This window comes from Urocitellus parryii, chromosome 4 (genome assembly GCF_045843805.1).
Source record: "Urocitellus parryii isolate mUroPar1 chromosome 4, mUroPar1.hap1, whole genome shotgun sequence".
In the NCBI taxonomy this organism is placed as follows: domain Eukaryota; kingdom Metazoa; phylum Chordata; class Mammalia; order Rodentia; family Sciuridae; genus Urocitellus; species Urocitellus parryii.
This window is the reverse complement of record NC_135534.1, coordinates 83,980,009-83,994,424: the sequence shown is the minus strand read 5'-3', so window position 1 is coordinate 83,994,424 and position 14,416 is coordinate 83,980,009. Positions and strand designations below refer to the sequence as shown.

The following is a 14,416-nucleotide window of genomic DNA, read 5'->3' as shown; positions in this document are numbered from 1 at the left end:
GAATAAAAAAAAATAAGAGAGCTGATCCAGAGATTTCATTTTGGTATGAGACTCAAGCTATTGGGTTTCTCTTGATCATGAGCTTCTAGTGAGTGGTGGATGCTACAAAGATGCCAAAAAAATAGGAATAAATGAATGTCCTCACATTCCTATAGAAAGACTGTAAATCCCATCACCGTGGTAGGCTGTGGGCCACAAGGCTCCTGTAGTGTACTTGAGATTTATATAGGCAAAGCCAAATAGTTTCACCATGGGCCTATATATACCTTGAACAATAACAAGTTGTCTCTTCCTCAAGCAGACAAGTTAATCAAATTTAAGACCTCAGTTATAGAAAACAGATTTTTAAAAAAGTCTTTGGATAAACTTCAGAATTAGAGAAAATTTTGTTTGCCACTCAACTTTTGGCCTGCTTAAACTGTAAAAAACAGTAACAGCTATGTGGTAGTCAAAAGCACAATTAGTAAATATTTCCTGTGGATAGTAGTAAATGTGAAGTACAAAGGATGCAAACAATAAAAATTCTGCCCTCTGGGAGAGAGGCTTTATTTGTTCAAAGTTTGCTTTTTTGCATTGGTGAATGTTGAGGACTAAAAAATCCTTAAGAGTGGTCACAACTCAGTTCCTTATTAGATAGTCTTCTTTGGCTCCATAAAGGGAAAACTGACATAAAATCATGATGTAACCCACTCCCAATTAAGAATGGAGCTACAGGCTCTGTGAATTTCAGATAATCAGGCAGCCTCGTTCAGCAGTCTACTGGTATAGATGGGGTCCTACTCTACCATCACTGTCTGTCAGCTGTACTTATCATTTGGTGTCACTTACTTGGACCAGAAAAAACAGAAAGAAAGCAATCTCTTGTTTTCTGCACAAATATTTGTATTAGGTATTGATACTCTAAAACCAAGGCCAGAGATCACAAAATAATTGAAGTTTTATAACTCTTGAGAGTCTGTTACAATGACTCTGTTAATTTATTATCTTTAACTTTCTGAGATGATCCAATTCTGTTCTAAACAAAATCCTGCCACATATATTTGATTAATAAATATTATTGCATAGTCTAGGGTGGTTGAGTCATGTGAGCTGGCTCAAGAGACAAAATTTGGTAGGCATTTAAAAAATATACTGAAGAAAAGCATAACTGGTTGTTTCCTTTCCCTACAATGTTAGTTCCAGTGTTGAGAGGTTAAGAGAAGATCCTTTGGGAATAGTCAAAGGAGCTAGGTATTCAATGGGAAACTGCTGAACACATGGAGAGAGTTGCATAAGCTGTTTGAATAAATATGCTATAAGTCAAACAAAATACATGTTAAAAAAGAACTTACGCCTTTTTTCTTGTCAAACTTGCACTTTATTTTTCTTGAATATTTGTTTATCACTATCCACACTATGTGTGTTTTTTTTTTTTTTAAACCTGAGCCACTTGGTGGTTCTAGTCCCAATATAATCATAATCCCCTTACTATTAGAATTCCTTACCCTTGTCACTTTGCCCTTGTAATGGTTTGAATAAACTGAGGACCTTGGAAAATTGATATTTTTGGTGAACTCAAAAGAGATTTTATGAGCAGAGGCTGACCCAGCAGGATTAGGCAAGTAAAGCCAGTTGGGTAGCAGATATATTATGATCTCCTGGACCAAGGGATAGTTGTGTGCATCTCTAAAAGGTCATACTGACTCACCATAATAAGGATTATATAGGTTAACCAGGGTGAGGTAGGACTGTGCACAGGGTTGTGTGAACTGTGGCAGGGGAGGCAGTATGTAAAATTCATGGACTAAATGCCCAGCTAACTACTTTTCAAAATTTTCTGTTATATAAAGCAAAAATCTAGGCTTTTTTAAATTGTATTTTTTAAAGTCACTAGTATGTTACTTTTTCTGATTTACAGTGAAAGCAACTGATTATGATAATGTAGACAGCTGAGCTGTTCCAATATATTTAAGACTTTTAAATTAAATTTGGAGTCACCTAACTTTATAAAAATACATGTTAATATATTAAATACTCAACAAAGATCCAGGATATGGGGTATTTAAAAATACATTTCTCTTGGATCAGCACCAAAAATATCTTTAGTTTCTGTTCTACCCGTGTCAAGTTTTTAAGTAAAGGTCAGTTAAAATTATTCCTCATAAAAATCACAACTCCACAGAAATCATTAAAGATATATCTAAACAACTCTCAAATACATTTTTGACATCAAGATCAGGCGATTCACTAGGAAGAACATTATACTGAGTAGCACTGAATTTTTGTAGTAAGACTTTTGATGTCAACTTTGTATAATGGGAATATTTTATGTCACACACAAAGGAGGCACTGGTACTTACAAACTTAAGAAAATTACTAGAACTATTAAGATTGAGGTGAAGAATTTGTACAGCCTTCCACAATTTCAAAGAGGTAGTGATAGATACTTGTCCTCCTGGCAATATCAAATGCAGTTTCATCCAAGTTGTTCTTCAAATCTGGTTTGATATAACGGTTCATTAGGAGGAGTTCTAGGGTCTCTTTGCTGTCTCTGTTTCCAGCAGCAAGATGCAAGGGAGTCAGAAGGCCTTTTGTTTGAGCATTGACATCTGCATCATGCTGAAGTAAGAAAGAAGCCACTCTGGTATTGTTCCACTTACAAGCACTATGCAGAGGTGTCCAGCCATCCACAGTTACTGCATGCACATCTGCCCCTTGCGCAACCAGTTCACGGACAATATCTAAATGTCCACTGTAGGCTGCTCGATGAAGAGGGGTATACTCATCCTCATCTCTAGTGTTTACATGAGTGGCTTTCTCAGAAAGTAGTCTCTGCACTGTAGTAAGCTGAAAAGGAAAAAAAAAAGAGCTCTTCAAAAAACCCAACTCGAAGCAAAACAATAAATAAAGAAAATGAAATTGTTCAGCAGTTTTAGATTTAATTAAGTTAAGTAAAAAACTGTTAAGAGATGAATTTTAAAATGAAAATAAGATTTCTTTTTGGGGGCAATAGGGCAACTGGTTTACTAATGAACAATTTAGTGTTAACTATACTCAGTTGCTTCTAAGAATCTGATTCTCTGAATATCAAACCACACATTTAGTCCTGGTCTAATTAAGACTTACTGCACAAAAGCTTTAGCCCTAAATGAATAATACAGGCTATAATCATGTTTAATATTCTATATTTCATCTGCAAAGGAAATATAACATTAATTTTCTTATAATAGCATCATTCAAATAAACAGTGTATAAAACTTTTAAAAATGAAATTTCCTTTAAGAGAAGAATAAAATGGTGAAAGGAAATCCAAGGACTTAAAGGCTCAATTCCTTCTGAATATGACCTCAGAAACCTGCCACCAGGCAGTGATTTTCAGTTTAATTTATGAACCTCTAGAGGGCTGCTGGGTGTTCTAGAGCTAAAAAGCTATTAAACAATGTTAAATTCTTATAGGTATTAGTTTACCAACACAGACATGGGAGAACATAATAAAGTGAAGTGGAAGTGGCCAAGTAGAAAGAATAGTTTTTTCGTGTTAATTCTACTAGGATAATCCTGGGAAAATTAATATTAACACTTATTGTATGGATACGTGAGGATTAAATAAAACAATGTAGTAAGCTAACTGGTATAGTTGGTATTTAATAAATGTTAATTTCCATTTTACCTATTTTAAATAATGTTTACCCATAGGATAATTCTAATAACTTATAAATGCTTTAAAAATATAGATAATTGCTTGCTATCCTTATTGTTAATTATTCTTAAACCCCCAAATAATACCTAACATGACAGTTTATAGTTTAATATGTGCTTTTGTGTACATTGCTTAATTTGATTCTCACCATCCTGTACAACAGAGACAGATATTATGGTGGCCATTTTTACATATAAGAAACTAGAGGTTCAGATATGGAATTTGCTCAAAGATCAAATAGAGGGGTGGGGCAGGTCTTTAGGTTCTAAACCCAAAGTTTTTCTTACTATGTTATGGTTCCCCCTTTTTTTTTTTTTTACCCGATTTTTTTCAGCAGCCCAAAGCAGCAATTTGCTTGGATCTTTCTCCATTTTTTTTTCTTGTAATTGATACCACTCTTCATTTTTTTCATCTTGCTCTTCATCTTCATCAGAATTGCCTACCCAGAGACTTTGGGTACCAGTGGGAATAAGGTGTCCATGTGTTTCCAACAATTCAAGTTGATTAAAATGTTCAGAAAAGTCCAAAGAATTCTCTGGGTCTGGTTTTCCTTCATCATTTATTTTTGTTTTTTCCATTTTTAACTACTATTCTAAGTAAAAAGCATTTCAAATGCTAGGATATAATCTTTCTAGGGATGAATTATGTCTGCTTTATTGTTTTCATCAAGATCTGAAAACACAAACACAAAAATTATTAGCAAAACACTAAATGAAGCTTTATCAATAGCACAGAAACCAGTTTTGCAAACATGCACAAATAAACATTATCTAAACTGGTCGTTTTCTCATGATGCTCATTAAACATATTAAATACTGGAGCTAACAGATTTCAGTTATCTATGATCTTTAACGATCTAGCCATTCTTCTTTTCCTTCTAGTAAATGAATGGCTATGCCTGTTATTTTGAACCTATTGGTTTAAGTATGATGGTATTCAGTGAAGGGTGATGAATGCTTAAATTTTTTGAAGTATAACTAATACAATAAATACAGATATAATAACAATTTTTATAAACTAGATACATAGATAATACAAAGCACAACAAAAATTTCTAGTTTTTAAGAGACAATTTGAAAAAATTCTTAAGACAAAATAGGCCCCAAATGATATCTTTCCCAAATCTCTCACTGGTACAGATAATTTTATCACTATATTTGTAATAATTATCCTATTTCTACTTTAATAATTTCAGGCCTAGGAAAACGCATTGCTTCAAAAAATAGTCCTATTTGCTGACAGAAAACTATAGTTCTTAGTTGGCTCCTTGTTTCTGAACTGAATTTTGGTTGTCATTTACTCCTTCACTCAAAAAATATGAATTTTTAGGAACTGGGATTCAATAATGAACAAGATCCATGTCTTTTCCTCAAGAAGATTCCTGTCTAGTGCAGGTGATTGCAAAGATAATATGAGCCCTATCTAGATACCTTGAGTATACAGGAGGGTCATAATTCACCCATTCCTGGAGATGGAAGAGCTTCCGGCAGATGTTTATTCTGCTTAGCTGCAATATTAATTTACAAATTAATATCAGCTTAAAGAGTTACATAGCACATAAGCCTTAATCAATTAAAGAAAATGAAAACGTTATTTTAAAAATATAATTTATCAGTTTCCAAACTGCACTTTTTGAAATCTTAACCAATCTTTCAAGACTATTCTTAGAATGTTCTCCCTTTCATTCTTTCTTGATCCTCCCAATTAGATCTTTCTCCTTTGTTCTTTTTGGTGCTATATTTTGTCTTGTTTTACCGTGAACTTTGTTTCTGATGCTTAAAGATCATGAACTTAAGGCTAGGGACTTTGTTTAACTAACATTTAAGTTCCACTTGTATACAGCAAGTATTGAGAAACAGCAATAGTATTAAATTTAATTAAAGCCCTGTCATTTGATTCTGCCTGGAATAGATTCTGAGAAGATCCAGAATTAGTCATACACCTAAGATACTAATTTTGTTCTACTAAATTCCACAAATTTAAGAATATACAAATCTACTGTGGTATTAAATATTGTTTACTAGAAGCAGGATCATGAAACTCAAGCTTAAATCTATCACTTATGACCAGTAACTTCTCTAGGTCTGTAACTTCATTGTAAAATATAAGGATTGTACAAAGAATTTCTAAGGTCCATCCAACTTTTTGGAGTCTATTGAGAGACCTCATCGGACTTGCTTTGTGTTGTATTAGTTTCCTTGGAGTTTCCACTTTTTTTTTTTTTATTCTCAAGCTATTTTCTGAACCTCGCAACACAAAAGTGATCAAATTCATTAAATAGGTAACAGATACCTACATAAAGTATGGATCGCTTGTATTTACATCAGATATAATAATATTTTAGCACAAATCTCACTGACTTCCCACAAGAAGTCTTTCTTTTTCCATAGCCCTTCATATAAATTCTGAACTTTTAAAGTTCCAGATAAAATAAATCACATACAAAACTTCCTTGGTATATTTAATTTAAAAAGTCAAACCCAGATGCATCTTCTTCGTTCAGGGTTTAAAAATAAAATGATCAAGATTCTTACTCGATGATATCCGATTAGGAATAGGGTGACAAATTCAGTGACAGATTAAAACAACCTGTTAAATTCAGATCAAGGACCCTTCTGTGGAGCTGAAAGCCAGATCTTCAAATTAAAAAGTTCCACATTACTTTTACTGCACTATATTTTGTCCTCAGCAAAACGCAGTACAGATGTGCTGAAGCCGGGGATTCACGGGCGACAAGGGGGAGCAGGGAATAAAGTCTGAGAACTAGAGGGTGTAGTGAGGCGGGCGGGGCGGAGGAAAGACGGCCGCCAGACCTGACTCTGCCACCGGCCAGTCACTCGCAGGCCCGCGGCCTTCCAAACAGCCAAAATCGAAGAAGCCACCACGATCTTACCTAGGACCCGCCAAATGGCCTGACCTCCAGGGCTCGGTAAGGGCCTAAGGTGACCACCCCTTTGGACCCAGTAGTTCTTAACTGCTACTTCACCTGGAAACCTGGTCCCGGACCTGGAGGAATTACTCACCTTACAGAGGAAAGTCGCCGCTGCGAATCTTGCTTCCGGGTTTGTCCCCTGGGCTGCTCAGGATTGGCTCCCGTACGGGGGCGGGGCCTTACCGCTACTTTCCTTACCCCTTCTCGACATTCCGCAGCCAATGAAACTCGAAGAGGACTTGAGAAGCCTACGTCATTAACGAGACATCGCGAGAAACACAGATGCTGTTCTCTCGCGCCTAATTCATGTTTATGACCCTTCTTGTTTCCCGGGCAGACTGCTTGCTTTTCTACTCACGAATCCCTCCCCTTCTTCCTGGATAGAAGACAGTCTTGGTCCGGAAGGTGGGGCTTTGAAGAGTCCAGGTGTGGGGTAATTTAGGCATCGTATCCATCTCCTAGCTTTCTAGGTTCTGAGGCGGAAGCCCAGAGTGAATGGGACGCTCTGGCGAGCGTGGGCCGCGGAGTGGGCTGAGGAGGGGTGTAAGAGCTCATGGCTCTGACTTCGAGTCCCACCGCGGCTAGAGCTTGGCGACTCTTGGAATCCCAATGCAACCTGGAACTCCGGACGTGTAAGCCGGTGACAGCTTTTCCTTCCCAAGTCTGACTACTTAAAAGTTGTCCTGCAGGCTCTCAAAGGTGTTTCTCCACGTGTTTGATTTATTTTTTTCTAGCTTTAAACATGGGGTCCCTCTCTTATGAAAACAATCCTGATCTTTTAAAAAGGTTGTTTGGGGCCAGGAAATAGGGGATTGCCGCCATACTCCAGAAAATCCTATGCGTACAATTTAACACCCAGAATTGTGTGCTGCATTAGAATCGTACGTGATCCTTACCGTACATTTATTAATATGCATTAATTTTCCATAAGAGCAAGGGAAAAGAAACACTGTTATGTTAACCATAACAGTGATATTAAAGTGGCACTGAAGATGCGTTATTGTCTATTATAAACTCATTAAAAAATAATAGTAGGCGCTTAGATGAAAATGAGACTTTCAGAATTGCCAGTCTGATTATTTAAGAAGTCTGTACCTATGCAGCCTAACTGAAAATGGTTAAGTATGTGCAACCTTTTAACAAATATGTTTTTGATATTTGTTTTTAGAATTTGGAAACGATTGACACATTTGAACACAGGACCTAGGAGTTATTGGAGAGAAATCTTGCCCTTGTGGAGCCCTACTGACCATAAAAAAAATGAGTACTGCTGATGCACTGTAAGCCCATCTTGCCTTATAGAATCCTTTGGTTACTTTGGGTTTACAATGATTATTAACTATGACCACCTTAAAAAAAATAAATTAGCTGGTAATACTAGAGGCTTAGGAGGTTGAGGCAGGAAGATCACGAGTTCAAAGCTAGCCTCAGCAAAAGCAAGGTGCTAAGCTACTAAGTGAGACCTTGTCTCTAAATAAGAAACAAAATAGGCTTGGGGATGTGGCTCAGTGGTCCAGTCCTCCTGAGTTCAATCCCCAGTACCCACAACCAAAAAGAAATTACCAGTAAATAAAGAACTTGCCTGTGAGCAGAAGTGTTAATCATCAAAAAGAATATTTTCAATGTTTAAAAATCCATTCTATATGTTTATTAAAACTGTGAAGCTATAGATTGGAGTCTTGGAGTAATTTGTTATGTTGCTGTAGTAAGGTTATGTTCTTAGACTTTATTAAAATATTGAAGCTATAGATAGCCTTGAATTTTCATGATAAAGTTTTATTCATGAAGTTCTGTTTAAGCAGATTTTTAGAGTAAATTAATGTAGTATCAAATATATTGAAAATGAATTTGGATAAAGTCTAAATAAATAAAAGTCCTAAAAATGTTAGGTGGAAAAAGCCTTAGACTTTAAGTTTTTCATTGTAGTTTTAAGACATTGGTGAAAATTAGACATATGACCTTGGAAATTCAGCAGTTCTCTGAGCCTAGCCTCAATTTCTTAATTTGTATAATTGGAATAATCATGCCTTTCTCAGATTAATTTTGAGATTTAAATGAGAGAAATCATGTGAAAATACTTTATACATTGCTGTGGAAGGATGTAGTGATGTGATCTGAAAAGCTTGTATACAGTAATCAGAACTTTGTGCATATCATTTTTGAAGTTACTGAAGAGAAATATTTCTGGAAATGCTTTTCATATATTAATATTTTAATTTTGTATAAAAAGGGCTGGGGATGTGGCTCAAGCTGTAGCGCGCTTGCCTGGCATGTGTGCGGCCTGGGTTCCATCCTCAGCACCACATACAAAGATGTTGTGTCCGCCGAAAACTAAAAAAAATAAAAAAATAAAAAAAAATAATAATAACTTTGTATAAAAAGATTTAAAGGGGCTGGGGTTGAGCTCAGTGGTAGAGTGCTTGCCTAACATGTGTTAGGCACTGGGTTTGATCCTCAGCACCACATAAAAATAAAATAAAAGCATTATGTCTATCTACAATTTAAAAAATAATAAAAAAAAGATTTTGGGGCTGGGGATGTGGCTCAAGCGGTAACGAGCTCGCCTGGTATGCACGGGGTGCTGGGTTCGATCCTCAGCACCACATAAAAATAAAGATATTGTGTCCACCAAAAACTGAAAAAATAAATATTAAAAAAATTCTCTCTTCTCTCTCTCTCTAAAAAAAAAAAAAAAAGATTTTAAAGATTATAGTTTAGTAAAAATAACCTGAGTTTTCATGTGATTTTTAGTCCTGTTTCTGAAATTAGTTGAGTGATAAATCAATTTTTCAGTGTCTAGACTTTTCATTTTTCAGGTATAATAATGCCTACCTCTTTATTGACTAGGAGTTATGATGAAATCATAGATATAAAAGTATTTAGAAAATTAAAATTTACATTGTTTAAGAGAATGTTAATTGCTATTCCAGTGCTGCTTCACATGAAATTGCCTCTGCCAGATTTTATTTGAATTGAAATTTCTTTTCTTACTTGGTAAAATTTATTAATGAAAAATTAACTTTTTATTGAAAGTACAGACAAGCAGTTGTTTCCAGGAGCCTGAATGTAAATTACTAGCACAATAGTATAAAATCTACCTACAAACTTAGAGGAAGACTTTTTAAACTTGATTTTCCTAGATTGTAAAATCAAATAACCAAATCTAGTAATCAAGATCAAAGCTCTTTGGGTTTTTGTGCTGGGACAGAATAGGAAAACAAGCAGGCCTTTAGGTTTATTATAACAGGATTATAAATTTTTGAAGCAGTTACAGAACCTTTTAAAACTTATGTACAAATTTGTTATGTATTGAATTAGTGGTTAGAAAAATTATGTGATGTTGAGTACTTCAGATTTTCAGAACAAGTTTAACAGTAGAAAAATGACTTTACTCCTAACTGCTGTTATTTATTTTATGCTTACGTCTTAACTTACTTGAATATCCTTTTAATGCATTATATTGAAATGATATTTATTTTTTAATACAGTGATGATGAAAATACATTTAAAATCTTAGTTGCAACTGATATTCACCTTGGATTTATGGAGAAAGATGCAGTCAGAGGAAATGATACATTTGTCACACTTGATGAAATTTTAACACTTGCCCAGGAAAATGAAGTGAGTTTGATGTATATATTTGTGTGATTCTACTATATTTCTTTGGTCAATAGTTTCTTGTCTCTTAGGTTAGATTTATTTTTAGAGGCTCTTGTGCTGATGTGGCCTCCTTACATATCAATATGCTAAAAACTCAAAGCAGATTCTGTGTTTGTGTCCTTAATAACGGTAGGATCTACTCTGGTAAATAGTCTTAAAATTTACAAATATATTTTGAGGCATTTGATGAATGCATAGTCTTGTGGTAGTTTCTATTTGAAATGAAAAGATTAATATTATAGTTTATGCTTTCAAAGAACATATAGCAAATCCAAATGTGAGATATGATATACAAAATACTCAGATACAAGGTCACATGTGGTAAGTGTTGGGTGCAGAGCAGGCTGAACTGTGTTGTCTGCAGGGCAGGCTGAACAGATGTTGGCTGCAAGATAGCCCACGCACTCAAACCCCCCTCTATCTGGTCCTTTATCACCTGTTTGCCTCAAGTCTGAACATTCAATCCTGCTCAAGGCTGAACACTTAACCCCCTTTGGGCCAACAAGGCAGCTTGCAGACCCAGAGGCCCCATTAGATTTGGGCTATAAAAACTCCCTCCTGCCAGGCCCCCCTCTCTCTTGCTCTCTCTCTCTTGCTCTCTCTCTCTTGCTCTCTCTCTCTCTTGCTATCTCTCTTGCTTTCTCTCTCTCCTGCGTGCGCTTCCCCCCCCCCCCTCTCTTTTCTCTGTTGCACTGCTGCAATAAAGATCTTTTGGTTGCTCCGAGTGTTGTGGTCACTTTCCTTTCAGTAAGAGCTTTAAGAAAATCATATAGTATTTCCTGGGAGTTTTAGAGGTGGAAGAGATGACATTTAGATGAGGATAGCAAGATGAGTTTAATGAAAGGTGACATTTAACTTGAGCTTTGAAGGAGGGCTGGATTTTGGTACTTGAAGAGCACAGAGAATGTATGTTCAAGGTGTAGCAGGAATGAAGGCACAGGCATGAAAAAGTTTCAAGTATGTTAGATGACTAGCAGGTTGGTTTGGCTCACCTATAGGCCATGTATCAGAAGGTGTGCCTAAAGACTAGAAATGAGGGTTTGAACTCCTTTAAGGAGAGCTTTGTATGCCAGAGTGAATGAGGAGTTTGTTCCCATTTCTATAGAAAGTCTCTGGCAGCAGGGTAGTATGGCTTGAATCAGACCAGTTTTAGATCTTTAAAAAGATACAAGGTCAAAGATCTTTAAAAAGATCTTTTTAAAAACAGTGGCATTAGGAATAGAAAAGAGGAAGTTAATGCAAAAGATAATACATGATAAAATTTATAATGTTTGGATAGTTGTAGATGGTGAGGATGAGGGAAAAGGAAAGGCAATAATTAAAGTGTATTGAGTCTGGGTGAATGGTGGTACTGATATTAGAAATAGGGAAGTAAGAATACTTCATGTGTAATGGCTCTGGAGGCTAAGGCAGGAGAATAGTGAGTTCAAAGCCAGCCTCAGCAACTTATCGAGGACCTACTAAGGCCCTAAGCAGTGCAGTGAGACCCTGTCTCTAAATAAAAAAATATAAAAAAGGGCTGGGGATATGGCCCAATGGTTAAGTGTCCCTGGGTTAAAATCCCCAGTACAAAACCCCCCCCAAAACCCTGAGCACTCTGTGACCTTATTCTGTTTTATTTTTTTCATAGTCTCACCTGAAATAATTCAGTGAATTGTTTATTATCTGTATTCTGTACTGGAGGGTAAATTCCATGAGAGTGAAAAATCTTTCCTGCATGTTCATTCTGTATTTAAATATTTATAAAAGATCTAAAAAGCTATAGGAGCTCTTAGAACTTTGTTAATTGAGCTAGGAAATAGCTAGTATCAACTCCTTTTAAGGTGGATTCTTTTTTCCCTGAGGGCAGAGAAACGTAACCGAAGGAGGTCTGTTTCCTGCTATAGTCTCCTGGAAATGCTCTTTTCTTTTTAACTCTTAGGCCCTAAAGCATTTCTTTCCCTGTGCACAAGCTTCTTTGTCCATTCCTTCCATCTTGTTTCCTAATTCCCATTCCTACATCCCTTAATTTCTCCACCTCCCCATCCTCAGTGGCCCCATGCTGGAACTTCTAGATGCATATTTTAATTACTCTTTCCCTTAATTTTAATTGAGGTCTTTCACGACCCTGATATTTTTAAATAAAGAGTACAGACTGGTTATTTTGTATAATGTGCCTGCAATTGGGTATACCTGGTATTTCCTCATAATTAGATTTCAGGTTCTGCAAGTTTGGGCAGGAATACCACAATAGTGAGTTAAACCCTTCTCGGGGTTTCCTGGAGCCACAAACTAGTTTTTAAAAATATTAAAAAAATATTTTTTAATTGTGATAGAATACACATAACTTAAAATTCACCATCTTTTGAAGTGTACAGAGTTCAGTAGTAGTGAGTGCAGTCACATTGCCTTGTAACCAATCTCCAGAATTCCTTTCATTTTACAGAAGTGACATACATTAACCAACTACTTCTCATTCCCTCAGTGTATTTTTTGTAGGGGGACTGGGGGCCGGGGCAGATACAGGGGATTGAACCCAGGGATGCTTAACTACTGAGCTACAACCCTAGCCCTTTCTATTTTCCAGGGCTTTTCTCAATTGCTTAGGACCTTGCCAAGTTGCTAAGACTGGCCTTGATCTTGCAATCTTCCTGCCTTGCATCCTGAGTTATCGGGATTACAGGCATGCACCACCATGCCTTACTCAGTGTATTTTTTGCGTATTTGTTTTGTTTCTTCTGTTATAATAATTTTCTTTCTTTACTCAAATCATATTCAGTCTTGAAGGCCTAGAGTAAATCTCACATTTTAAATAAACTCTCCCTGACCACTGTAGCCACAGTGATCCCTACTCCAGTCTTTTGAATAATTAAGAACTTAAGTTTCTTTAGGTAGATTGTATACCTCTTAAAAGTGTGAGTGTGTTGGAATTTTTTTGTGTGATTTTATTTCTTCACTGATGTTTCTAGAATGCTTTTCCTCAAAAATCTCATTTATCTTTCATTTATATCTCAAATGCCATGATGTTAACACATCCCCCCTGGATTTTTTGTTGGACATCTTCCCTCAATTCATTGTAGTGCCATCTATGTTTATTTACATATCCATTCTGCTGCATGTCAGAGTCTGACTTATTTTTAAGTGCATAATGGTTTGTCTCCTCCATTAGAATTTGAACGTATTAAGGATAGTGATCATATAATATTCATTCTTATAGCCTCAGGACCCAGTACAGGGTATTGCATGTAGTATTTAATGAGGGAAAGGACATCATCTATTTTGTAAATTGCTATTTCCTTAGCTACCAGTGCCTGTAGGAGCACTAAATAATTTGGGTTGAATTTTATATATATATATTCTGTGTGTTCTGTTAAAGTGCAAAGTCTATGTTTGATTTTAATTTAAAAGAATATATATCACCTTGGGTAACTTGAGTCACGGACTTGGTGTAGTAATTTAAATGTGTCTTTTTAAAAGGCAGCTTTTGAACCTAAATTGGAGTAAGATTAATGACCAGATTGGAAGGACCTTTAAATAAAGGAAACATAAGGGGCTGGGAATATAGCTCAGTTGGTAGAGTGCTTGCCATGCATACACAGGACCTGGGATCAATCCCCAACACCACAAAAACAAATGAGCAAAAAGTACAAAGGAAACATAAGATTTTAAATTGTCATACATGATGTTGTCTTTAATTATTAAAGATTTTTTTCTACCTTTTTCATCTATAGATTTTTAAAAAGTCATACTCATAAAACCTACTAATTTTAACACTATTTTCTTTTGATTAGGTGGATTTTATTTTGTTAGGTGGTGATCTTTTCCATGAAAATAAGCCCTCAAGAAAAACATTACATACATGCCTTGAATTATTAAGAAAATATTGTATGGGTGATCGTCCTGTACAGTTTGAAATCATTAGTGATCAATCAGTCAACTTTGGTTTTAGTAAGTAAGTATATTTATATGTTGAAGTGAATGTTACCTGCATATCTTTTCTGTAAATACTCATAAACACATTAACAATTACAGCTATTTCACTTTCACTGTAAGTTATTTGCATACTAAATATAGTTCTTTGAATTTTCTGTACATCATTGTATGAATTTGTATTGCCCTAAATAATACTGGGACTGAACATCTTCTCAGATTTTTATATCTTCTTT

At 35.7% G+C, this 14,416-nt stretch overlaps 2 protein-coding genes across 5 annotated transcripts in view; one reads left to right on the top strand and one right to left on the bottom strand.

Moving 5' to 3' along the window:
* Positions 1-1,349: 1,349 nt before the first annotated feature.
* Positions 1,350-6,750, bottom strand: Ankrd49 (ankyrin repeat domain 49). 3 transcript variants are annotated; one of them, XM_077797685.1, is made up of 4 exons: positions 6,573-6,593; positions 5,110-5,186; positions 4,000-4,351; positions 1,350-2,826 (listed from the first exon to the last, which is right to left on the bottom strand). In XM_077797685.1, exons 3-4 carry the CDS (start codon positions 4,255-4,257, stop codon positions 2,365-2,367), a joined length of 720 nt encoding a protein of 239 aa, XP_077653811.1. In that variant the 5' UTR covers positions 4,258-4,351; positions 5,110-5,186; positions 6,573-6,593; the 3' UTR covers positions 1,350-2,364. The 3 variants fall into 3 exon arrangements, with proteins under 3 accessions (XP_077653811.1, XP_026251892.1, XP_026251894.1); XM_026396107.2 differs by lacking the exons at positions 5,110-5,186; positions 6,573-6,593 and adding an exon at positions 6,703-6,750; XM_026396109.2 differs by lacking the exon at positions 5,110-5,186 and having other exon boundaries at positions 6,573-6,685.
* Positions 6,751-6,904: 154 nt separating this feature from the next.
* Positions 6,905-14,416, top strand: part of Mre11 (MRE11 double strand break repair nuclease) — a 61,853-nt gene continuing 54,341 nt past the window's right edge. Inside the window, exons 1-4 of one of the 2 annotated variants that reach the window (XM_026396106.2) lie at positions 6,905-7,016; positions 7,780-7,891; positions 10,100-10,232; positions 14,042-14,202. In XM_026396106.2, coding sequence (XP_026251891.1) covers positions 7,872-7,891; positions 10,100-10,232; positions 14,042-14,202 — 314 coding nt within the window. In that variant the 5' untranslated portion in view covers positions 6,905-7,016; positions 7,780-7,871. Of the gene's footprint in view, positions 7,311-7,779; positions 7,892-10,099; positions 10,233-14,041; positions 14,203-14,416 lie in introns of both variants that reach the window. The other variant, XM_026396105.2, reaches the window with a different exon arrangement.